The sequence below is a fragment of the Poecilia reticulata genome, chromosome 2 (genome assembly GCF_904066995.2).
Source record: "Poecilia reticulata chromosome 2, P_reticulata-male-v2, whole genome shotgun sequence".
NCBI classification, from domain to species: Eukaryota; Metazoa; Chordata; class Actinopteri; order Cyprinodontiformes; family Poeciliidae; genus Poecilia; species Poecilia reticulata.
In genome coordinates this window covers 14,195,676-14,222,238 of record NC_088831.1, presented here as the reverse complement: position 1 = coordinate 14,222,238, position 26,563 = coordinate 14,195,676, and the positions used below count along the sequence as shown (strand labels likewise).

General features: G+C 37.5%; 2 protein-coding genes and 2 long non-coding RNA genes across 7 annotated transcripts; all 4 read left to right on the top strand.

The window, feature by feature from the left end:
- Positions 1 to 21: 21 nt before the first annotated feature.
- On the top strand, positions 22 to 3,534 carry sft2d2b (SFT2 domain containing 2b). The gene is made up of 8 exons (XM_008436072.2): positions 22 to 283; positions 1,416 to 1,505; positions 1,609 to 1,694; positions 2,039 to 2,120; positions 2,198 to 2,233; positions 2,310 to 2,368; positions 2,444 to 2,473; positions 2,557 to 3,534. The coding sequence occupies exons 1-8, from the start codon at positions 209 to 211 to the stop codon at positions 2,591 to 2,593; spliced, it is 495 nt and encodes a 164-aa protein (XP_008434294.1). The 5' UTR covers positions 22 to 208; the 3' UTR covers positions 2,594 to 3,534.
- A 2,225-nt stretch (positions 3,535 to 5,759) lies between these two features.
- On the top strand, positions 5,760 to 26,499 carry tbx19 (T-box transcription factor 19). Its single transcript, XM_081613231.1, has 9 exons — positions 5,760 to 6,255; positions 10,495 to 10,757; positions 13,225 to 13,501; positions 20,716 to 20,850; positions 23,531 to 23,592; positions 23,978 to 24,036; positions 24,954 to 25,118; positions 25,385 to 25,547; positions 25,678 to 26,499. Exons 2-9 carry the CDS (start codon positions 10,495 to 10,497, stop codon positions 25,841 to 25,843), a joined length of 1,290 nt encoding a protein of 429 aa, XP_081469357.1. The 5' UTR covers positions 5,760 to 6,255; the 3' UTR covers positions 25,844 to 26,499.
- On the top strand, positions 13,759 to 17,995 carry LOC145554088 (uncharacterized). Of its 3 annotated transcripts, none has more exons than XR_014090127.1 (5): positions 13,759 to 14,712; positions 15,398 to 15,472; positions 15,960 to 16,166; positions 16,254 to 16,584; positions 16,830 to 17,995. It is a non-coding gene; the product is annotated as an uncharacterized LOC145554088 (long non-coding RNA). The 3 variants fall into 3 exon arrangements; XR_014090125.1 differs by having other exon boundaries at positions 13,759 to 15,472; positions 16,830 to 16,998; positions 17,146 to 17,995; XR_014090122.1 differs by having other exon boundaries at positions 13,759 to 15,472.
- Positions 21,146 to 23,195, top strand: LOC145554094 (uncharacterized). Of its 2 annotated transcripts, XR_014090135.1 has the most exons (4): positions 21,146 to 21,564; positions 21,864 to 22,004; positions 22,186 to 22,323; positions 22,434 to 23,195. It is a non-coding gene; the product is annotated as an uncharacterized LOC145554094 (long non-coding RNA). The 2 variants fall into 2 exon arrangements; XR_014090134.1 differs by having other exon boundaries at positions 21,147 to 21,564; positions 22,186 to 23,195.
- Positions 26,500 to 26,563: the final 64 nt, after the last annotated feature.

The following is a 26,563-nucleotide window of genomic DNA, read 5'->3' as shown; positions in this document are numbered from 1 at the left end:
AAATGTTCGGGGTGAAACAGCGCCTCCCTCTGACGCGTTGTGGCCAGAGGCGGTACTGCAGGCGGAAGTGCTGCACCTGTTGAGGTAAAAGTCTGTTCCTCCTGCCGGAAACTTTGACGGCTCACCTGGTCTACCTGGACCCACCGATCCGCGGACTGCTGGGGAGGTTCTGGACGTTCTGCGGCGGTTCTGTAAGGAGACCGGGTTAATGGATAAACTGAAGCAGGTTCTGGGCGGACAGGACGGCGGCGGCGGCAGCTCGGATGGGAGCGGCATACTGGAGGTGCTGTTAGCCGCTTACTGGGAGAAAACCAGTTAAAAACCATAGAGAAACAGGCTTCAAGCTAAAACTGGAGTTAGAACTAGACTCGGATGTTAAATCCTTAAAATATTTAGGTTTATTGTTTACTCAGACCCATTTATGACGATGCTGCAGGACTACATTTAATTTAACTGTTTTTCACAGGATATCTACGAGTTTATTATTAATAAGATCTCATTACATTCATTCATCCACCCTTGTCCCTTAGTGGGGTCGGGAGGGGTGTTGATGCCCATCTCCAGCTAACGTTCCGGGCGAGAGGCGGGGGTCACCCTGGACAGGTCGCCAGTCTGTCGCAGGGCAACACAGAGACACACAGGACAAACAACCATGCACACACACACAAACCTAGGGAGAATTTAGAATTTAACCTGACAGTCATGTTTTTGGACTGTGGGAGGAAGCCGGAGTACCCGGAAGGAACCCACGCATGCACAGGGAGAACATGCAAACTTCATGCAGAAAGAAGGTTCGAGAGGTTCGAGAATCGAACCCAGAACCTTCTTGCTGCAAGACAACAGCTCTACCAACTGCTCCACTGTGCAGCCCGATCTCATTACATAATTTGGTATATGTAATAACATAAAAATATCAGAACGTTAAAAGGAGTTGTATCATCAGAAGCTGCGAGGTAAGTTGAGCTTCTGGTGCCATATAAGGAAGAAAGCTACAAATATATATATATATATATATATTGTTTTGCTAATTTTTAAATGTATACAAAATATGTACAATAAATTATACAAATGAAAGTAATGAATGAATGTAAAAGAGATATTACAACCAGTAAAATGTAAAATAAAACAAATTTCTGTATTTTTTTAGGCGTTTGTATTTACAAATGCCTCAAAGAGGAAAAATATGAAAATACATAATCTAAGAATTAATTAAATCTGGGTTTTAGCTTCATAAAATTACAGCTGTACAAATTAAATTTGACCAATATTAATATTAGGTTCATGACAAAGATTTTGGATCTAGATTTGGTCAATATCTAAATATTTTACTATTAACAGGGTAAAATGTGTGAAAAATGTTTGTTTTAATAAGTTGCATTAAAGGTGTTTAATGATAAATTACATCACACCTGCAGAGAGCCAATCAGGCGTCCACTCTGGCCTGGGGGACCCGGATGAAGGGCTTCCTCATCTGCTTCATACTGGGGGCCGTCTGCTCCATACTGGTGAGTAAATATTATCCCTTTATAACCATTAACAGATTTAATATTCCAGTGAGCCGAGTTCTGTCCTCTGTCCCTGATGGAGGACATGTTGTGTGTCCAACAGGCCACCTGCCTGCTGTGGATCCCAGGGTTTGGACTTCCTGTGTTTGCTGTCCTCTACACCGTAGGAAACCTCTGCGCTCTGGCCAGGTACCAACCAGAACTGAGCAGAACCTTTAGTTTCTGATGGAAACAGAACCTGTCCTGGAGCTGTGCAGATGGAACTGGGTGTAGTTCTCATGTGAAATTTTTAACTGGCAGCCATTTTGGTATGCAGTTGCTCTGACAACAATAAACCAGTCACAAGCTCAGAACTAGCTCTCACCTCGTTCCTATCTAACTTAGGAACAATATAAGTACATTCCAACTATTACGCTATTATAGTTTTAGACTTTTTCTTGTTGCCATAGCAACAGAAGATGGCTGCCAGTTCTGTGTGTTGCTGTAATGTCGCCCCCTTGTGGTGAAACTGTTCCTATTGGCTGTCGTTTCAGCACCATGTTCCTTATTGGTCCGTTACGGCAGTTGAAGAACATGTGTGCTAAGGTCCGAGCCCTGGCCACCACCATCATGCTGGTCAGAACCAACCTTTGACTCGTTTTAACTGTTCCAGCTTCTGGTTCCGGTTCTGACCCTGATGTTTGTGTCTGCAGGTCTGCCTGGTTCTGACTCTGTGTGCTGCGTTCTGGGTGAGAATCGGACTCTGTGAGAAAACATCCTGGTTCTGTTGTTGGTTATTAGAACTCTGTGGTTCTGGTTCTGCAGTGGAAGAACAACGGCTTGGCGCTGCTGTTCTGTGTGCTGCAGTTTCTGGCCTTCACCTGGTAAAACACACACCTGAACACACACACACACAGGTTCCTGCCTCACCTGTCTGACCTCTGCTGTCTGTGCTGCAGGTACGGCCTGTCTTACATCCCATTCGCCAGGTAAGCTCACACCTGAGGCCTCAGGCTCGGCCCACCTTGGCCCACCTGAACCAGCTCACCAGGTCTCACCTGCTGTCTTTCAGGGATGCTGTCACCAAGCTGTTCTCCCTCTGCATGTAGAGCCACCAGTCAGGACGCAGGATGCCAGAGTGTGTATCCAATCAGGAATCAGGGTCTTTATTTATTAATACCTTTTTATTTAATTTTCCATTTTAACGTCAAATAAAGCAGCTTTAGTTTTCACATTTCACATTCAGGCTTTTAGAAATTAAACACTACAGGACAGCCAAAGAACCGTTTGAGTAAAAATATGAATCAAATCAAAATAAAAAATAAAATTTATTTAAAACTACGGTGGAGTTTTAGGGCCAGACTAAGAGGATTTATTAGTTACAAGAATATAAGAATAAAAATGTAACGTTAACAGAAGAAAGTCGCAGAATTACAAGAAAAATCTTTTTTCAATAAAAAAAGACGTTATTCTTGTACTATTATGACTTTATTCTCATGCTATTATGATGTCACTTCACTCTCATAATTTTGATAAACTAAATTCTTTTAGTCTGACCCTAATTCTACATTGTAAAAAATAAATAAATGTGTTACATTTTAAAGCATTTAGGTCACATTTCTGCTGTTGCAGCTTTTTTATCAGTAGCTTGTCCTTTGACACAATTAAACATTTCAACATTTGATTAGAACCTGATTGATTCATGAAAAAAAAACACAAACCTGATGAAAATCTTTTGGTATCTGCCTGCGTTCAGTCACCTAACGAACGAAGCTTCAGCTGTTTTTTAATACTTAATCGTCTGATCAGAAAACATTTCAGATTTGCTAATTATTCAGAGTTTGTATTATAATCATAACTTCAGTGTCTGGATGTGAACCTGTTATTATTGTGTTACTGTAACAAGTTCAGTTGGTCCTGAATGGTCAAATCTGCCCAAATTTCTAAGGACAGTTCACAAAGGTTTTTATTTATGGAACAACATAAAGGTCAGAAAAGTGAAATAAACAAAAAAACAAAAACATGAAAAAAGACAATAGAAATAATAAAAGGTTAAGAAAATGGAAATATGAACAGAATTTTATTGAATTGATTATATTTGTATAATTTTAATTTGTCTTGATTTTTATTTGGTCCTGTTGTTGTTCCATATAAGCAGGTTTCTATTGGGTCAAACTTTAATTCCTGTGATAATTATGAATTTTATTAACACTGAATTTAGTTTGAAGGCATGAAACATTTCATTATTATTATTTTTATTATTATTATTACTATGCAGCTGCAGAGGAGCTGATTCTTTGTGGTTTCTGACCCGGTTGCTAATTTTGCCTGAGAACAAATCCCCTAATGTGCCTTCGTTCCTGTTGGAGTTTTAACTATCATCGGATGCATTTCATCCAAATTATTTTATTAATCGATTCCTTTATGGAAATTATTGTAAATATTTCCTGCTTTAACATTTAATGGATTTTTCTTGAAATATTTCCACATATTATTTAAATTGGAGCATTTCACTGAGAGCTCCTCCTTCCTGTTAGCCTTAGCTGTTTCTATCAGAAACAGCCTTAGCTGTTTCTGTTTCTATCAGAAACAGATAGAAACAGAAACAGGGCCCCTAGCTGTTTTCTAGGACCCCTAGAAAACAGCTAGGGGCCCTATAGCTGTTTTCTATCAGAAACAGCTAGCGCCCCCTTCAGTCCCGGTGAGGAACTGAAAGGTGGTTTTATTTTCATGAAAACATCTTTTTGTTTGTCTGATTTGAATTCATGTTTCTGAACCTTCTGGTTTTGGGTCCAGATGGTTTCTCCAGAACCATTTCACCTGTTTTTTGTATTTCCTGTCAGATCTGAATAAATGTATTTTTGAGCCAAAGTGTGTGAGACAGTCATGTTTTCTACCTGAGCTTTGTGTTTACCTGGCTGCCTGCTTCCAGTCGTCTTTATGCCTGCTAAGTCCTTAAAGCCAGTAATCTCCACCCTCCACCTCGGCCCGCTGATTAAAGCTCGACCGCAGATCAGATGTCCAATGTGTGCGCTTCCAGATGTTCTCCACTTGGATTTGACCTATTCTCCATTACATGCTGCTTTAAACAGCTTATGGTGTTTTTCTTCTTCGCTGCTGGGTGACATTTAAACCCGGAGGAGGGAGAAGATCCAGAGACGACTGAAGCTTCATCAAGGTTTCAGTTGATTAATCCATATTTTGTCTCTTCAGGTCAGATCTTTGTGGTACTGGAATATCTATCTGATCTGGAGATCTTTGGTTCACGTGATTCTGAACCGATATCTAGTGGAAGAACGAGGTTCCAGTTGGGTGCCGTGGCGTACCGGACTCTTTAGCGCCAACCATGACGTCACCCAATGCACCATTTTCTGGCCTTTGCTTTCTTGCTTTCTCCCTTTGACTTGGCTTGTCTCCGGTTGATTTATTTATTTTTTACTGGACCAATCAGTGAACAGAAAGAGAAGTTCTGACTGATGACGTGCTTTTCTGTGGTTTTGACAATGGCGGCGGAGGAAGTTCAGTCCGTTTTGGCCACATCTCCAGATATTGAATGGACATTAACAGCCATCTTGTTCGGATAGGATCAAATGGTCATTTATAATGTAGGTAATTTCCGGTAAACTTCTGCTGCATTACATACGTCAGGCCAAATGTTAAAGATTGGGTAAAATTTAAAACTCCAGGAATCAGTCGTTTCTCAACAGGCATAGGACACGGTTCTGGTTCGGGCCTTTCAAACTGACAAAGGGAGTACAAAGACGTCCACCATCTTGCTTCTCTGTTGGTGACACGTTTGATTCCTAAAACGGATGGAAAAAGGCACCAGCCACGCGTTCCAGTTCTGGAACCAGTGACCCGTCCTCTTATTTTAATGCAGGAGGGTGGAGAAGGTCCGTCTGACCCAAACCAGGCTGGTTGAGGCTTCACACCGTTTGGGTCAACAATCCAATATCCAGATGTTGAGAAGGTTCTTCAGATCCTCCGTAGATGATCTCAGAGGTTCTAGTGGGGAAGCCATCGATGGTTCTGCTGTTTTTGGTTCCCTTCTGGTTTGGGTTGAGTTAGTTGAGATCCTGGAGGCTCAAAGAGCGCGAAACGGTCCGAATGTTTGAACTTTTATAACGTCTAGAGCTTCTTCCATCAGAGTCTCAGAGGAGAAGAAAAAAATTGTTTGATTGAAGAGTTCAGGTCAAGATTTTTCTGATTTTCTTCAACATATAAGTTACGGATCAATCTGTGCCTGACTGGTGGTTCTGATAGTTTGGACCACAGCTCTTCAGAACCATTTCAACCTACTGAAGGTGGATGGGTTCTGGTTTTGTCTCAGATATACGAACAGCGTTCGGACTTCTTTAAGGTCTGAAACTAGATTATAGGTTATAGATTCTGGTTTTCCTTCCTGGTCCAGTTTCATGTCTTCTTTTCCAAATCAAACATTTTTTCATCTAAATGTGATTTATGTTTTAATTGTTGCTGTTCTGGTTCTGGTTCTGCATGCGGTTCTGTGAGTGTTTGGGCCGTTCAGGGCAGTGAAAGCTGAGCGCTGTGTGTGTGTGTGTGTGTGTGTGTGTGTGTGTGTGTGTGTGTGTGTGTGTGTGTGTGTGTGTGTGTGTGTGTGTGTGTGTGTGTGCGTGTGTGTGTCTGTGTGTGTGTGCTGAAGTGAGGCGGTGTGTGTTGGGTGGAGCGAACAGACCCGTGTGCAGCCGGCTCCTGTCAGACCTTCATCGGTACTTTGTTGTGTTCAACACTTTGGATCAGAACCTCTCAGGTCAGTTTCATCTATTATTTCTATCTGTTCTAGTTCTAGGATGAAAATGTGTTTTTATTAAATTCATGAGGATAAATATGCAAATTAAAAAAGTTAAAAATAATTTTCTTCCTTAGTTTTACACATTTGAATGTTTTTAAATTCATTAAATGTATTAAAATAAGACATTTTAATTAATTTAACATCTTTACTGAAAGAAACATTTGATCTTTTTCACCAAATAAAAACGGAAATTATCTCTTTATTCTGGAGTTTTTGATGTAAATTTATATAAAATAAATCATTTAATGACGTGTTTGTCACAGTTTTTCCTTTGAAATCAGATTTTTTTTGTTTTCTACATTTAGTTTAATAACAGAGCAGCTGCAGCGACGCGACGCTGCCGTGAAAACACTCCAGTCAGACGCATTTAATGAGCTTTCTGCTCGTTAATTAAACACAGAATTTGCCTTATGAAGGAAAATATGATTTAAAGGAATGAATTAGCTTTTTTCTCGGATGTTATTTAAATCCACAAAAATGAAGTAAAATCTGTAAAATGTGTTGAATTTAATTTCCTGAACATATTTTACATTTACATAATTTAAATACTTTAATATATATACTCCATACATTTTTTTATTGACATTTGTTATTATTCTTTAGACATTTTTAGATTATTTTGATCATTTTTGTGTTGTAGACTTTGTTTTATTTTATTTAGACAAAACTGATAATAAAAGTTATGTTGTGTTATAATTAATTTTCTGGGTATTAATATTTGAAATAATTTAAATACATTTAAATTCTTGTCTAAATTAGAGGCTTTTTGTCCACATTTAAAAAACACAAATTAAAATATAAATATCGAAGTAAAGATTTTATTAAATCAATGTTATTTCGTCATTATCTTAAACCATAATGTAATTATTTGACGAAGCAGAAAATAAGATTTTGTTGCTCACAATAAAATGTATTTCTGGAAAGACAGATTTATTTTAATTAATGAAACCTAAACAAACTCCTGAATTTAGTTAAGATGAATGAAAATGTTTTTATAAAACTGTGGGAAAATATTTAAGATTCATTCAAAAAGTGGAAATAAATTAAAATCAGACCAACTTCAGATTTGTTCAGTTTCTATGACTGAAGCAGCAAATTTTAAAATCAGAATTTAAATGTTTTTATTTGAGCATCTTTTTGGTTTCAGTTCAAAAATTGTAATTTTCAAAAAAGCTATTTTTCATTAAATCAGTTAAATAAACTGAAAATTCTCAGCTGTTTAATCTTTATGCTGTCTGCGTTTCACCTTCAGCTCATTATTATTAATACTCAGATAAAAGGCAGAGTTTGGACCAGAACCGGTCAAGATTTCTGCACCGATCCGGAACCAACAGGAATAATTTAACAGCTGTCAGGTTTTTACCTGAACTGATTTCCTCCAGTTTCACTTTTTACATGTTTCAGATCATCAAACTGATGATAAATCAGAGGAAACAAAACTGGAAAAAATATTTATTGGGAGGAAAAAATCAACCTGATGAAAATGTTCTGTGTACTGATGAGACGAGTTCTATTGGACCTGCTGCAGAACCAACATATCATTTCAGAAGTAGAACATCAGGCAGGCACGGTGGTGGCAGTGTCAGGCTGTGGGCTGCTTTGCTGCTTTAAGACCTGGTCACTGAGGAGGTCCAGGTCTGAAGAACAGTTGGGTTCTGCAGGAGAACGGTGATCAAAAAGAACAGAAACAAGGCCACCTCTGCATTTTAGAGTGGCCTAGTCAAAGTCTGGTTTTAAAGGGGCACTAATATGTATTTACTAGGGCTGTATAAATAAATTATTTGGCGATATATATCGATATTTTCCGCCCTCGGAAAGAATCGATTTTTCATCCGCGAGTATCGATCCGTTAAACCACAGGTGTCCATAGCCTTATAGCTCTTTTTAAGGTCTAGTTTGTTACGGCGTAGCAGCAAGACTCCGCCTCCCTTAGTCTCACTTTCAACTTAAGCTTAAAGTGCATATTATAAACTACACACCAGTTTTTAAATTGTGTTAATAGGTCAAGTATAACCGGAGTTATGCTAAAATTAGTAAACCATATTTTTCCGAATGTCAGAGAAATTTCAAAAGCGCCGCCATTCCCCGGCTTTTCCGATTATGTGAGAGGGAATGAGCTTCCAAACGTACAAAACGAAACATTTGATTCCTGTGTTTTTGGAAATGTAAAATCTTCAATAAATAACGATGGGCTGTATTTTGTTGCTGTGAAACGAAGTAAAGTTGCGCAAGTAACCGTGAAAGAGAAGCGGAAGGAGTAGCGGCGCGAACGGAGCAGCTGCAAAAGAAGTGAGATCGCGAAATTAATGCAAATTTCGACTGGTAGCATTCACTTCGTAATTAGTTTTTAGCTTAGCTGTTTCTGTTCTGTATATAAAGGATTACCTGAAGAATGAACATGGGTTGAGCAGGAAGACGAGGAAAAACCTCCAGCCGGAATCCGCAGTGAGGATTTCCATGATAACAATGGCTGATCGATCATTCTTATTAGCAACAGACAAAGAGTATCAGAGACTGAGAGAAGATGAGATCCTGGCAGTCTGAGAGGCAGCTACTCAGAGATCCAAGCAGGGGAATAGCGGCGCTGCGTAGCTGCAGGGAGTCGATCACTACGGGGTGAGGCGGAGCCACAACTTTAGCAGCTAGTAGTAAACAGCTTACAGCCACGGCTAACAGCCAAGGTAGAAAAGCCTTTTTCCCCATAGTCCAAAAGACTGCATTTGCCACAGTGTCCAAAAGAACAAACACGCAATTATTTGCATATTGAGAGTCTACAGAGGCTGATAATCTCTCCACTCTGCTCCTGGATTACCGTTTAAACTTTTGAGTTTTATGTCAAATCCACATGAATTAAATGACAAACTAATTCTCTCACTGCATCTTTGATTCATTTTGTCCAGCTGCAGACTGTTAGACTGTCCAATCAGAGTCAAGTATTGTGTAGTTGGTGCTTTTAATCAGTTTTCAGTTAAGTAAATTCAAGGCTATGGAACACAAAATGTCACTAAAATCACTGTCTTTCTAAAATCTTTCAGAAAATCGTAAAAATGCACTGAATTGTATCGAATTGTATCGCTCAACAAATATTGTGATACATATCGTATCGTGACCAGAATCCTGTATATCGTATCGTATCGTGAAATTATTGTATCACTACACCCCTAGTATTTACCATACATTTTCTAGTACAATCAAGTAACTAAGTTACCTTCGATTGACATAAAAATTTAATATTTATTAAATATGACTTTGAAGAAATTTGATTTTGTAATTTAGAGCCTTGAAATTGGGCCTCTGTCTCTTTAAGGACCCTGCTCTTCCTGAAGCTCTGCCTTCAGGAAGTCATCACAACTATTAAAGTTTTTACCAGCGTTGCTCTAAGCAACAACTTCCTACAATGAGCTCCAGCTGTTTGCTAATTGCTGCTGGCTAGTCTGAAGGAGTGGGGAGGAGCTGCACCTCAAAGGCGGGGCTAGGTCCACGCAGACGTTTTTAACTGTTGAATGGTTGCAATGGAGATTAAATGATTTCTCAATACAGGGAATAACACTATAACATGTTGAGAAATAAAAAAAATTATATTTTACCTGATGCTGCCCCTTTAAGATCCTGAATTCAGTTGATTTAGAGAAGGGGCCAAAGTTCCTCCGCTGTGAGTTAAAGAGTTGTTACCAGGAATCATGAACAGCTGATTGGATTAACAACCTGTTATTAGGCAGAGGGGGTGATTACTTTTGGCTTTAGGGTGTCACTCTGTAGACTTTCACCTTTAAGACTCTTAATTAGACGGTAAATGTTGGAGGTAGAACTGCTAATTGACCTTTTAGTCCAAGACATTAAGACATTAAAGCACAAATGGCTGAGTATCTCTTCACAAACCATTTTGTTTGCTGCTGGACGTATGCAGACCTGCTGAGCAATTACGGCGCTGCTATTATCCTCCAGGGTATTCGGCTTCTGTGGCTTTTATTTTACAGACGTCTCAGTAATTTCTGATCGGTTAGGAGCTTCAATAACCTGCAGCCATCAGCCTGTAATTAGACATCAGTAGAAAAGTAATGACTGAAGTTTCCTGAGTTCAGAATTAGAACCAACAGTAAATAAAAATGTGTAGAAGGTTCTCAGTACCTGAATGTCTTTATTTTCAGACCTGTTTTATGAAATTATACTTTGGTAACTCAGTGTTTGGGTCTGCAGATGAAGGTGGAGGGCTTACAGGAGGATGGAGAGTCCGGTTCGGTGTCTTCAGTAGGTCGTGGCTCCTTGGGGTCGGCGTGCGCCATCGCGTCCGCCGAGCGCTGCATGTCCCGGCTGCTGAGTGCCGTGGAGAGCGAGCTGCAGGCCGGCCGGGAAAAGGGCGACCCGACGGAGAGGGAGCTGAAGGTGACGCTGGAGGACGCCGAGCTGTGGAGGAAGTTCCAGCTCATCACCAACGAGATGATCGTCACCAAGAACGGACGGTAACTCTAGGACTCTGGTAGAGGACTCCTGACTTCCTGTGTTCAGCAAAACCGTTTCTTCTTCCTGAAGACCGTCAAAGGTCTTCAGGAAGAAGGTGACCATAAGATCTTATGGGATGTTGTTCTGTCACAATAGATGGATCTAGAGTCTCACTGCTTGGGTGTCTGGAAGTCCTGATAGCATTTATTGGTAGTACTGCTGCCAGAGTGGCAAACACCTTCCCAAAGTTATCAAGAAGGCTTTCAGGTCTCAAACAGGTTCTGTCTCTTCTGATCTCTTTTTTCACCACTTTATTCCTGAGTTACCCTGAGACGTTTTGGAAATGATTGTCACCAAGAACAGATGGTAACGGCAGCTGGCTCTGGTAGGAGAGGCTCGTCTGATGGGTTGAGGAGTCTTAACTTCTCTACTCAAAGTTATTTGGACAAACTTTTCCCGCTTCTCGGGTGTTTAACCCTTTGTTAACTCTGGGACATTTCAGGCACACTTGGTGACGGGCAAACGACAAAGAGGGCTTTGCAAACTTTTTGGGCATTTCTTGTGAGACCATTTAGGTTTCCTGGGTGTTTATGTCAGGAAGTCACTGCTGAGGACTGGAGGTTATTACAGAGGGACTGAGAAGACTTTCAGACTTTCTGATGTCTACAGGATGTACCGATGTTTCAGAAGACATTTTGTAGGTTGTAAAGGTTTTTTAGACTTTTTTATTATTATTATTTTTCATACTTTTGAGGTACAACATGCAGAATGTACATAGATTCATCAGTTATTGTTTCCTCTGACGTGTGTTGACCCTACAATTGACCTCTGAGACGTACCATCCGTTCCAGTTTTTATATTCAGACCAGTTTAACTGAGCTGCTTGTGTTTGAGAGCATATAGATTAGTTGACCTTTGACCTTAATCAGGCTGTGCCTGACCAGATGAAGCAGCTTCTGTCAGAAGGTTTCTTAAATAAAATCCTTCTTGACTTGCAGGGCTGATGAAAACAAAGTAAAACAGATTTTACTGTTTCTTTAAAACAAAACGTGATCCTAAACGTTTCATGTTGTTGAGTTATTTTGGGTTTTCTGCTGCTGAAGCCTCCAGTCTGTGCTGATAATCGGGGTTATTCATTAGTCTCGATAGCAGCTGCCTCCGTCGCCTCAGTGCGATTTATTTAGTCTGTTGAGTTATTTATTTATTTAGTGCAGAGGCGTGCTGACCGGGCGCGCCCTGCGGGGGGCAACACTCCATTTACACCTGCAGGACGCCACTTCAGCCGCTCTCACTGCTGGAGAGCCGCGATTATTTATTTTATCCTGATTATTACTCAGCTGCAGCAGATCAAAGTTTTTACATCAGGGGGTTCTAGTCAGAGAGCAGAAAGTTGATTTAGTTTATTACTGGGCCTGTCATAAATAGTCCCAGAAGTTATTGTGATAAACGATAATGTTGTTGTTTTGAGATCATTTTTATGAAGAACTCATCCTCACAGATTGATAATCTTTAAATTCTAATAAACACTGGAACGGGAGAATATTTTAAATGTTCAAAATAAATAAACAAAACAACAAATAAAACAAAAAAAGTTTAGTTGAGACAAAAACACCACAGTGAAGATTTTATCATCCAGTTTTGGTAGAAAAATAACAATTATAGAGCTTGTTTTAATCTATTTATTGATTATTGCGACAGACTTATTTATTAGCTATCCATAATCATCCATCCATCCTGGTTCTGTTCTGGTGCTGGAGAACATCTGGACTTTCCACATCTGGTTCTGGATTTTTATTGTAGTTCAGTTTTAATTAGCTGAGACTTTTTGTTTTCTTAAATCAGAGAGTTTTTTATTAGTTCTAGATAAATATTGTTGAGTTGTTTTTCAAACTTAGGTTAATTTCTAGGTGTAGATTACAAAAAGGTCAAAGTATTATGATTATATTTACATCGATAAATGGGTGATAAATGATCAATAGATGATACAATTTTCAAAACTGTATTTAATTATTGTTGAACAACAAACTAACTCCGGTGTTTTCTCAAAACTTTGTGGTTGACCGTCTTTAGTGTAAACGCTGCCAGGAGGATTACGGATCACCATAATTTACCCACAGTCGATGTAAACAGTTTGTGTGAGAAATAATCTATTTCACATCAATTCAAAAGGTTAATAAATAAATTCATAAACACAAAAACAACAGATTTTTATCTGTAATTTCTGAATGTTTTGGTTTTATAAACTAGCTATAGTTTTTCCCCATTAATTACTGTTTTTATTTTTATTTCAGTTTATGAAAATGTTTCAGTTTTTATTGTTTCCTTAGCTTTAATTAGCTTTCATAACTCGTTATAGTTCTGTGTTCCCTCCAGAACTTCATGGATCTGGTCTCTCCCAGCTCTAATTAATCCCTGTTCTGTGTGTGTGTGTGTGTGTGTGTGTGTGTGTGTGTGTGTGTGTGTGTGTGTGTGTGTGTGTGTGAGCAGCCGGATGTTCCCGGTCCTGAAGGTCAGCGTGTCGGGTCTGGACCCCAGCTCCATGTACTCCTTCCTGCTGGACTTCGTTCCGGCCGACAGCTGCAGGTGGAAGTTCGTAAACGGGGAGTGGGTGGCGGCAGGCCGGGCCGAGAGCCGGGCCGAGGTCAGAGGTCAAGGGGGTATCTACATCCACCCTGACTCGCCCAACTTTGGGGCCCACTGGATGAAGGCGCCTGTGACCTTTAACCGGGTCAAACTGACCAACAAGGTCAACGGAGGTGGACAGGTGAGCAGGTCCAGGTTTTAGTCTCATCTATTCTTTTTTTTTCTGATTTGATATTCATATATTTTTTTCATTTGTTTTCTATTAATCTTTAATTATTTTTATTTCCTGTCTAAATTTTATCTTACTTTAATCTGTTATTTATTCTTTTTTCTTTTTACTGCCTGGTAAAAAGACATTTTAATTGAATCACCAGATTCTAGAAAACATCCGTACTTCTTCATGATTTTATATAGACATTTATATATATATATATATATATATACACTGTAAAAAAAGTCCGTAAAATCAACAGTAAAAATCTGTGAAATCATGACAGAAAAATTTTGTAAAGAAAAACACAATTATATTTTGTTCATTTACCAGTATAATGTTGTATAACGTAGAACAGAAAATTATTGTAAATTTTAAAATGTGAAATTGTAAATAATATTGTATTTAGTTGTAGAAAACACAAATTTTGTATTGTTAATAAAAAAAGTTGGATCCTTCACAACATTTCAGCAGTGTAAAACTAACATTTACATTCTGTGATGATTAAATCCAAATGAATTGGAAGCTAGCTTACCATTTTTTTGCTAGGGAGAAGTAAGTTTGGGCTTCCCTGTTTAAGCTGTTGCCCCTGAGACCCAACTCCAGATAAGTAGAAGATGGACGGATGGATGGACAATGAAATAAATGAATAAATTAATAGATTTGGAAATTAATGTGGAATTAAGTAATTATGATTCCGCATTGTTTACTTCCAATTTTGTTCACTAGTTATCTATTTATATTCACTTGTATTTTCCCACTTCTTTAGATTGTCATTTCCTCTTTAATTCATTTACTTATTCTCTGTCAATTTTGATTGGATCATTTCTTCATATTTCACGTCTAACGTGGAGGAAACATCTGAATCAACAAGGAAGTCATGTACTTGCTTATTGGTACATGTATTTTATTTTTATTTATTATTTTTGCTAACACTGGATTTTTTACCGTCACCGTTGCCATTATAAGCTCAAAGTTCGGCTACTGCGAGAAAGACAGAGAACGCCGCTTTGTGCTCAACTTCCGGTCTGTTCTGCTCTCTGATTGGTTCGCTTACCTGGCGCCTGAAAGCTGTTTTGAACAAGTTCGTACAACGGTTCTCATCTCAGAAGAAGCTGAATTGTGCTCAAACCTTGACAAAGAAAAGAGCGCTGTTTGGACCTCGTCAGCTTTCAGCAAATGTAAGTTAAGCTTTGTTTTCTTCAAACGTAACGGTAATTTGTGTTTCTGGGGAGATTACATTTTGTTTTTAAGGCGTCATATTGCTTCTTGGAACAATATGCAGTAGAATCATTTTTTGCTACACCTGCAACACGTGTAACTTGTTGGGTAGGTTGAAATTGTTTAAACATGATTATATGTACATTTTGCTGTAAAACACTAGAATCATTGAGGGGCTATGTGTTGCATTGTAGAGTGCACAGAAACGAGCCCAGTTGTGTATTCAAATGCCTCGGCACAGAATGTAAGCGGACATTTTGTACATATGCAGCGTTTAAAACTCATTTTTACCGAGTTCACAACGTGGCTTCACAACCCGAATTAGCCAAAGTCATTGCTGCTAAATTGAAATGCACCATTTCATTGTGTGGGCACCAAAGCCAAACTGTGAAAGAAGTCGTTGCTCATTTAAAGGAGCATATAATGGAGGGGCGGCCGGTAGCATGTCCAGTAAAAGCCTGCAAAAAAGTTTTCAGCGTCAAATCATCATTCACAGCTCATATGTCCCGTAAACATAAGATAAACATAACATAACACAGCATTGGTGGGTTTACTGAAAACTTTAGTACTTCTCAGTACTTTTGTAGGTACTGTGAAATCACAAGAAAAGACTTTCTTAATGATCCAAATGCTTGTGGTCCACAGCGAACCCCTGAAGCTTACAATTTGGCAGTCCATCATCGAGAGACTGGAAGCATTCAAGACATCAAAGGTGTCAAGGTAAACTCTGACTTCAACTCACTAAAGTCTTTTCATGTTTGCCAACCTGGTCTTCCACCTTGCTTAGGCCATGACTTATTTGAGGGTGTCGTATCCTATGATCTTGCACTATACTTGAAATATTTCGTTAAAACAAAGAAATGGTTTACATATTCCCAGTTCAACCGTAGAATCAAGCAATTCAAGTACAAAGGATCAGATGCTCTCACAATGCCATGCCCTGTCAACTCTGAGGCAATCAGGCTTTCAGGTCAAGCTGTTCAAAACTGGAACTTGCTGAGATTGTTGCCAGTAATTATTGGTGACAAGATACCGGGAGAGAAGTTTGACTAAAAATTTAAGGATGTACATGAATAAAAAGTGTGAATCGGGCACGATATTTTGTTTGACACTAAGTATGACTCTCTTTAATTTGTACATAGTTGAATACATGTTATATTACGGTGATCTTGTGTTTTTACCATTATTTTGTCTGATTTTATTCCAGAAATGGCTGAGCAAACATTTTTACGTAGTGCTATCAATGAAGTGTTGCCCGATCTTGCAGAGGCTTCAAAAGACATTCTCGAGGAGACTTTACAGTCAATTGGAGTAGAAACGTATGATGACTTCCAGTTCATTGTTGAGAAAGACTTGCTGTCAGCATTAAGACCAATTCAAGCCAGAAAGGCACTTGCTGCTTGGAAATTCAGATGTAAGTAAAATTCTAGAAAATCAACCATTAAACACTGATATTCATATTCAGTTCTGATAACTTATTTTTTGTTTTGTGTTTTTGAAGGCAGGACCCCTGAAACCAGCAGGTCCTCAAGTAATGCATCACGAGATACTCCTCCATCACAGCAGTCTTTGTCCCCGCTAAGTGTGTCATCAAACTCCTACAGCAGCAACCAGACATGTGCAGCAGACTGGGTGGACACCTTTGAGATACCATGGGAAAAGTTCTCAGAAGAACTGATGCAGGCATTAGAGTGTTAAAGAGTTGATGCTCTTACTTCTCTGCTACTTCAATGAAAATGAAGAAGCAGTGTTCTTCTGTGTGGAGGACACATGCCTAGCTGAAGAAGTACAGATGGAGAATGTCTCCTTGACTCCCACTATCATTGTGTGTGGTGAGTTCATTTTTGTTTTTCCAGTTTCTTTGACCTGTTGTCTTTTTTGTTGTCTTGTCCCCTTTCTTTGCACTTTTGTCCATCTGACATTTTCTTTAATAGTTTTTTTTTTTTTCCAATTATTTTTTAAGCTTTTACTATACTAATATTATTTTTCGTACTTTTTACTTAATTTGTTATTTTTCATATAAATGTCATTGTTTTGTTGTATCAGGAGTCTAAATGTATTTGTTCTTTCTCCTTAGGTCAATCCTGCTTCCATGCCAAACGATTCATGCTGAGTGTGGATCAACAGATTGGAAACAACAACATCTCCTGTTTTATTTCTGCCCTCTGCATGATGTTTGGGAGCTATTATTGTTTTAACATACATTATCCATCGGGGCTGGCGTCTACACTGGAGTTTCTGCAGAGGTATGAGTTCTTGTTTTTTTGTTTGTTTTTTTTAAATTGTAGGCAGTTAAATTTGACTTTTGACAACTTTTATATCTTGAATAAAATGTTTATGTCTTTGTGAAGCACATTTTGATGTAGTTTTCTGTTTGTCCTCTTTATCTTAAGGTGTTTCTTCTCAATCAACCCAGACATGGGCAGTAAGGTGGAAGAAACCCGTAAACCCAGACTGCGTGTGAACCCCCGTGTCCTCACCTTGATCCGGGAACTTGCGGATCATGAGTGGCGTGATGTTTGAGAAAGGAATAAAGTCAGTGAGTTATCAAGACAGTGTTTAATCTTAACAGAGCTGAATAGATTTCTAAATGTATGTTGCATCTCACACAGTGTCTTCTGAAGTTAAGAAAGTAGAAAAGACATATTTATATTTGTTCAGTGGCTGAATTTTGTTCCATGTCAGAAAGGGCAAATGAGAATTTCATTGAAAATATGTTTTCAATTAAAATGTTTATTTGTTTCTAAAAAAATATATTGAATTATCATTATAGATACAGTTTATATTGGGCTTCCTTGTGTTTTAAATTTGCATTTAACTGGTAAATGTTTGTTGAAATTTGATTATTTATAGATATTTGAAAATAGAATTGCTTCTAAAAAAGGAAAACTTTTGAAGCAAACAAACATTATTATTAAAATGTATACTGGAAATAGAAATTTATTGTATGTTATAATCTTCAAGCCCCCCCTCCAAAAAAAAGGGGGTGAAAGTTGGCTCTCATACTGTTTCTGATAAAGTTAAAAACGTTGAAGAAATTTATATGTATTCAGCAGGTGCATGTGCTTCATGATGTTCAGAAAAGACAAATGAGAACTTCATTGAAAATAAATATTTCAAAGGCATGCAAGTGTATGTTTATTTTTTTAAGGTTATCATAGATACAATTTATATTGGGCTTCCTTGTGTTTTAAAGTTTCCTTTAAGTGAGAAATGTTTGTTGAAATTTCATGCTTATAGATATTTAAATATATAATTCTTAGTAAAAAGTAAAAATTAAAGCAAATTTCAGTTTTTCAGAAAGTATTAATACAATGTTTTAAATTGACATTTTAACAGTTCTAATCCGTTATTTAAAGGTAATTTATCAGTAGGACTAAATGAAGTTTTTTTTGTACAACAAACAAAAACTGAGTAAATCTTACTGGGGAAAAAAGTGTAAAATAACAGCATTATTATGATAATTCATCAGAAAAAGTTGGTTAAAATTACTTGATAAAACTGTTTTATTACCAAAATAAACCTTTTCAAATCACAGTTAAAATTTGTGCAAAACTATGGGATAATCTGTTTATTTCACAATTTAACACTGTTATAATTACTGTTTGGTCAGTAAAACAGTTTACATGTTCACTGTGTTTTCTACAGAATTATTCTGGCAACCACAGCTGCCAGATTTTTTTTGTAAAAACAACAGAATTTTTTTTACAGTGTATATAATTCTTATTTATTTATTTATTTTTATTTTTTTTCTTGTGTCCTTTCTCTTGTGAAAGAAATGTGGATTTTATTTGTTTAAAAAAAAGTTTAATAACAATATATGTATATATATATATATATATATATATATATATATATATATATATATATATATATATATATATACTATTTCATTTTTTATCTATTCCTTGTATTTGCAGATTTATTACTTTACTTTTGCATAATTAATTTTTTTCTATTAAATTTTTATCTTATTCAAAACAAAATTTTTTTTTTTTTCCGTATTTTCTCACCTAATTAAATCTTTTTTATCCATAATTTGTCTCGTTCAAGTTTTATTTATTATTTTGGATCGTAGTAGTTGGTTAATAGATTTTCAAGTTTTATTTTTAGAATTTGTATTTTTTTTATTTCCTGTATTGATTTTATTTTGTATTATTATTTAATTCAGTTAATTTTTAACTTGCTTCTGCTGTTTTTGTTTCTCCTCGTTGTTTCGGTGGATCTTAGTTGACTTTTCTTCCTCTCTGACTTCTTTCCTTCTCTGCTCTTCATCTGCTCCTCTTCTTCTCCTCTTCTTTGTTCTTCGCCTCTCTTCTTCTGTCCATTAGCTTCTCTGTGCTCTCGCTGTATTATCCTGGAGTGGGCGAGAGACCACCGCCTCTAATGAGCCACTTCAGTCCCTCTCCTCTTTCACTTCACCTGTTCAACCCCTCGTAACCACGGGAACGGGATAAACAGCTCTTAATTGGCCGGCAGCAGTTTAATGCACTTCCTGTGGAGAGCTGTTGAGCGCTCGCCGCGGCCTCCACGCACACACCGAGTCTCTGCAGGACAAAATTGGCAGTAATGTTGTTTATATTTACCCCATTATCCAGTCCAAACATGACACGCACACACCGGGCCGTAATGCAGCGCTGGAGCAGAGAGCTCGGCCATAATGAAATAATTGCTCAGCTTATTTGTACATTATGGTAATTATGTTTTTTACTGGGAAATTAATTTAGCCATCATGCTTCAGATGGACGAGGTAAACTATATTCAAACGGAGCCCACACACACTCAGCGCCGGGGTCACATCTGAAGCCAGCCTCTCAATCTGAATAGAAAACAGTTTGTTTTTGTGCGCTGGCCCGGACGACTCGGATTGGTTAATTGGGCCTCGTTAGTCAGGGGGGTGACGGGGAGTTGAATACGAGAGAAAACAGATGGAAAAAAGAGAGCCGGGGCCAAAACACAAAGATGGCTCCTGTCCACGAACTCTGCTAAACGCAGCCTGACTCTAAACTCCGGCTTCCTGCTTCTAATGGACCCACAAGTACAAAGTTCTGCCCGCTTGTCAGACGAGTTCAGGAACTTCTGTCATGTTGACAAAGAGAATAATACTATCACACAGCTGCAGCTGGACACAGACTGGCAGGAAAGTGTACCAGAACCGGTCCAAATCTGTTGACCTTCCTGTCTACAGTGGTACCGATCAGGAGGTCCGCTGGACTTCTGGACGTCTTTCCACGGGTTCTACAGAGAAACGGCCTTCAAGGTCCGAGAACAACACAAACCTTCAGTAGAGACTTCTTGCCTGTCAAAGTCTGATTTCTTTAGGATTTTCATAAATTGTTTAAAGAAACAAGAAGAAACAACATCTTTATGACAGACTGTAGGTATAACAGCGTACATTTCCACCAGTCCTGTTCAGTTCACTTTAGTCCAACTCCAGTTTGTTTTCCTAGTCCGGTTCATTTATGGAAGTGTGAATTCGAACACGTCCACCTACAAACCTCAGTCCCAGTTTGGTTGAAGTGAACTCTGGTTCGGTTCCAATGCCAAGCGGACCAAAGTTTGCTCCAAAATCAGGAAGTGAATTTTAGTGCAAGGCATTCTGGGTAAATACATGGTGTTTACCAAAGGCAAAGCAGAAATCCTCCAAACTCCATTTTTGTTTAGATTTTGTAAAGACTAAAGTTGCGCTCAGTGTCTTCAGAGGTTTTTGTGTCGTTATCGTCAGTAGCTCTTGGTGCAGCGCCCCCACAGGTGAGAAGGGGAACAGGTTGTTCAAAGGCTTTGGTTGGTTTGACTCAGTTTACCATACATGTGAAAACAAAAACTTCAGACACTGAGCACAGCTTCCAGACCAGACCAGAGACTGGTTGGGTCCAAACGATGCGCCTTGTCAAGGTGCTGTGATGCCTCCGATGGCCACCAGGTGACTGGTGTCTTCAGGTGAACCTGTGTGTTTGTTCCAGATCATGCTGAACTCCCTCCATAAGTACGAGCCGCAGCTGCACATCGTCTGCGTTGGTTCCCGCCACCGCCTGGTGTCCAACGTCTCCTTCAGGGAAACGCAGTTCATCGCCGTCACCGCCTACCAGAACGAGGAGGTACGCCGCCATGCTGGTCCTCACTGCCCAGGTGAAAAAAAAGTATACTTCAAACATACTTAAATTTGTGAAAGTGGACTTTAAGTATACTAAATATTAAGTGTACTACCTATAAGTATATCTGAAGTATACTAAGAAATACACTTGTACCAATTTCGAAATTAGAACTTTAAATACACTTAAACATAATTGTACCAAAATACACTTTTAATATATTAAATAAAAGTCTACTTTAAGTGAACAAAATATGAATGAATACGTATGAATTTTTAAGTGCCTTAATAATCTTTTACCATTTATTAAAATTGCATACAATAAAAAAATGATAATCATGATGTAATTTTTAAGAAAGTATCCAATCAATTTTCAGATGTGAGACGTAAAACTTTATAATCAACGGCATTAGCTCCAGTTCATATTCCAGACCAGATGATGGCGGTATTGCACATTTTCATTTATTTAAAAAAACGCCGCAAAGAGAAGAAAAAAATTGATCGAAGGGACGCTGTTCAAATTCGCCATTTTTACTCGCATAATAATGTCTTAAAAGTAGAGTAGGCCTTGACAATAATTACTAATTTAGGTAAATTCAAGCTGGTGACGTCCTAGTCCGAGTTAGACGACAACACAACGGGACAACAACCGATGGAAATTAAATGTGTGTCACAAAAGGAGCCTGGAGGGATGAAGGCTGCTAAGTGTTGCTAGCTGGTGGTACGTTTGCTTATTAATTATCTTCATTTAATTATAAATAGTGCAGTAAAGATATATAACTTCTGTTGGTTTCTTAAATAATTATTTTATCAATTTTATTGTGACTTGTATGATTATTACTATGGCAATCATTCAGCTTCATGTTATAACTGCATGGATGTTGTTTGTTGCGACTTATACTTTAATTCATAATCTAACCTGGTTTTAATTAAGCTCCATAAGACAAAGAGACTTTGATATTGTGAGGTTGTTGTTCTAACTTGTTAATCAATGATTTTATCTTCAACATATGTTTGCAGTCTAACTAAGCAAATGAAGATGAAAGAGGAAGGAAGAGAAATCAGGTGTTAGGTTTAAAGACTTTCTGTCTCAGAAGAGGCTCTGACTCCACCAGATCACCAACCAGCTCTGAGGATGAACCTTCACATCGTCTTCATGATGTAAGTTTGTTTTTTCAATGAGGAGCTACAGCTACATTTTCAACAACAAAAACTGCTGTGTTACCAACACCAAGTGCTTAATAAACATGATTTGATTTAAAAATAACTGGACATAATTTTTCTCTTCTTGTTAATCTAACATTTATCTTTCTTTTTTTTATTATTTGTTGTTGTCTTTCAGGGCCCTGTGATGGACTGGTGACCTGTCCAGGGTGAACCCTGCCTCTCATCTGATGGCTGCTGGAGATGGGCACCACCAGCCCCCCTCACCACTCTGCAAGGATCAGTGTGTTCAGATCATGGATGGAAAGATTTTAAGGTAGTTTTTCTCCTTAAGTCCACACTTAAAACAGCTTCATAGTTAATGCCAACATCAACTGATTCTATGACATTGCTGACTATTTTTTTTTCTACTTCTAACATAAACAGGCAAAGAAGACACCCAGAAATGTTTTTCCACCCCAGGCATCCGGTCCCAATCATCATCAGTTCTGATGATGTCGTATACATGGCGAGTCCACAACGTCTTAAAATTGTGTTATTTTTTTATTTGCCATTTTTCTGTTCTCTTTAAATACAAATGCTTTCTCTGTTTAATTGCTCTATTGTTCTTTTTTGTTGGATTCTGTAAGGTGCAGTGAACGGGATTGTTCTGTGGTTGATCTTCACTTTCATGTTTTATTGTCACACTTAAATTTTCATGTTCATGTTTTCACTTTTGATGTGTAAACTGATAATTTATGTAAAGTTCATAAAGTTGTGAGTAAAATTGGACAATTTTAAAATGTCGGTAATAAAACAAAATATTTGAATTACCTTGGGCAGCTTGTGTAATTAATCTTTCCATGTAATTGTAGCTTAAAACAATGTAAGTACTGCAGGGGAGTTATGCATGTCAAGTACAAAATAGGTACGTAGGAATAAAGACTTTCACGAGTAATTAAAATTGTAGTTTATTATCAATAGCAGGAAATCAAAAATAAAAATTAAGTGTTATTTTAAACACATTACAAATATATTAATAGTATATTTAAAATATATTTGAAGTATATTAAATATATATTTTTAATATAATTCTGAGACAGAATTATTACACTCAAAATATAATAATTATATCAAAATATAATGATAAAGCTCTGAAATATATTTAAAAAGTATACTTTAAGTACACTCTAAGTACACTTAAAGCTGTTCCAAAAATGTACATATAGTATACTAAAATATACTTTTAGTTGTAATTTAATACTATTTAAATACTACTAAAGTATACAAAGCACAAAATTAGTTGTTCCAAAATAGTACAGTTTAAGTACATCGATAAAAGTATACTAAAGAATGTTCAAATTTAGTATACTAAAGTATACTTTTTTTTCACCTGGGTGGTCCTCATTTTTTACTGGTTAAACTGATTTTAATACCGTAATACTGTAATTTCTGATGCTTAAACCATTATTGGTTTTACCATTTCTGCTGTTTAAACTGATGTTTATCTAAGTACTGATGTGATTTCTGCTCCCTCTGCTCAGATCACGGCTCTGAAGATCAAATACAATCCGTTTGCTAAAGCTTTCCTGGACGCCAAGGAGAGGTGAGGCACAGCAGGGAACAACTTCCTATTTACACAGCAGAGTTTTTATGTTTTGTGAAATATAAAAAAATTTTGAAAATGTTTCTCTACAAATGAAATTAAAATGATCCCAATCTAAAGTTTTTCTGTGAAAATATTCCAGAAATTATTTTTTTAATTATAATTAAAATTTGCTGGATGAGAAATCTAAGAATAAAAGAGAAGTTTATAATTTTTATAATTTCCGTGGCGGTTGGGTCTGTAGTAAATCCCAGGCGGCTGCTAAACGGCTCAGTGTTTCTCACCTGGTTATCAGAGCCCAGGTGATTAGAGCCTCATCGTCATCTTCATCATCGCCACGGCGACAAGTGACACCGATAACTGACGCCTGATTCATCCTCCTTAGGAACCCAGCAGGACGGGTTCTCCAGGACGCTGCGGAGAGCCGGGTCGGGATCCAGCCCTGTGAGTCGTCATTGATTTTTGATCAGAAATAAATCGATGAGATAATGTTCAATTAGCTAAATAAGACCAATATCATTACTTTGATGACATTAATATTTATTAAAGGACAGAAAATGATCAATAACCAATATTATTGATAATGAATTTAATTTTCATAATTATTTCAGTGTGAAACCATCTGAACTGATACTTTATGATTGTTGCTTCTATATTGGGAAAAAATAGAGCTTTTAGAGAAAGTAATCATTTCTGCTTCTGTTTTAATTAGTAAAATGTTTTCAAAATAATGAATATTAAAACAGATCATAATAATATGCTTACTTCTATAAAAAAGATCTCATACTGTATATATTTCATGTAATTATAAAATATATATTGCATACTAAAATATATAATATATATATTACAGTAATATTATTGTATGTTATGCTACATGCTAGTATAATACTACTACTAATAATAAAGGAATATTGTTTAATTATATTATAAACATTCTCATACTGATAAGTAACATTTATTTTACAAAATATAGTTATATTTTGTACTATTATTATAATAATATTAAAAGCTGTTTTTGTCCTGCAACATATAATAAAATATAACAATGTAATATATATTTTATGCAATTACAGTATATTATATACAACTTATTATTACATATTACAATCATATTATTTTAATAATATTAATAAATACATGTTTTATTGTAACATATTTCTGCATTTCCATTTTTTCTCTCATCTAATTTTCTAATAACTTGATTCTGCAGATCAATAATATCTTAATGTCATTTTGATGTTTTTCTTCTTCTGTAAACTTGAGGTTCATTCAGATCGTTTCATTCGTTCTCTAGTCTTTACAGATTATTGATTATTTCCATCTTGAACAGATTGATCAGTTTCTGATGTCGGTCTCAGGTTGGCCGCTGTGCCCAGCAGGAGGGGGAGGAGCCTTCCCCTACTCCAGCAGCCTGCCGCTGGCATCCCATCATCACCATCACCATGGTTACAAGCCCCCCGGTTACCCAGGGAGACACACACCTTACCCCGCGGCCTACTTGCCGCACCGCCCACACTCCTCAGGTTACACCTATGAAAACATTTCATAATTTATTTAATATTTAGTTTGACTTTTGATTTTACAAATATTTAAAAAATCTTATTTTTCTCAACAACTAACAGTTAATTTGTGGTGAAAGTTTTACTTACATTTTACAGACTTTTTTGGTAAACATAATTTATCAAATTTGAAGTTATGTGTAGAGCTGAGGAATGACTGAACCAGGATCAGTTTCTGAGTGGAACCAGGATCAGGATGTAAATGTTTTTCCGCCTGCTGTGTTTTCCAGTGAACCTGATCTCTGACGGTGTTCCGGTTCTTCATGAAGGTTGGAGCGCTGCTTCTCCTCGTCCTGCCTCATCTTCCTCCTCCTTCTCTCCCTCCTCCTCCTCACTGTCGATGACCAGCAGCGCTCCGTCCTCACAGGCTCCTCCCCATCCTCACAGCTCCAGGTGAGGCCCTGCCCACACCCTGACCTCTCAGACCTGAGCTTAGGTGAAACGCAGGTGTGTGTGTGTGTGTGTGTGTGTGTGTGTGTGTGTGTGTGGGGGTGTGTGTGTGTGTGTGTATGTGTGTTTCCAGCCAGTATCCGTGTCTGTGGACCGTCGGATGCTCTGAAATAAGCCCCTCCCACTCTCCATGTGCTACCCTCCATGGACCAATCGGCAGTGAGAACGTCATCCAGCCTTCTGGCCACGGTCGAGTGGGCGGACACGGATGGTCACCTGGTCCCGCCCACTCTTTCTGAGAAGGGAGCTAATTGGACAACTAATGGGAAACAATCATCCAGATGTTTTGTTGGAAATTACATTTGATCATTTTTTTAAATGAGCTTAATGTAATTATCGTGAGCTACGTTTCCAAGGCAACATCTTTCCAGAATAAATCATGTGGAAAAAAAAAAAACATAAATAAACTGTATCGTTTACATTTTGTCAGAAATATAAGTTGTTTGTAGGGAACATAAAACCTGCTGTGAAAAAACCAACTAAATATTATTCATGTTGGTAATTAATGCTTTGTGAGAAAAGTCACTCGTTATGATGACATGATTTAATTTTACCTTGTTTAATAAGATACAGTCCTGATGTTGAGTTTTAAGTATGAAGTGACCCTTTGGCGCCCCCTGGTGTCCCAATCGTGTTCGTCTTCTTCTATTCCGTTGTTTCTGTGTGAAAATATAAACTTTAAATGTATAAATTAATCTGCAAAAGAAAGAAAAGCTGTGTGTGACTTTTTGTTTTGTTCATGAAGAATTTGTTGGTGTTATTTTATTTTGTCTTCATGAAGACGAAGAGGAAATAAGAGTCGTAATTGCTGCAGTTATGCTGTAAGACTTTCACTTAATAAAAATATACGCATCTGTAGTTTTTCTTTTTTAATCTAACTATTTTTACATTATTTTTCATTTTACTTTAAATTTAATTCTTCACAAATTTATTATAATTTTTGATAGATGGACAACGGA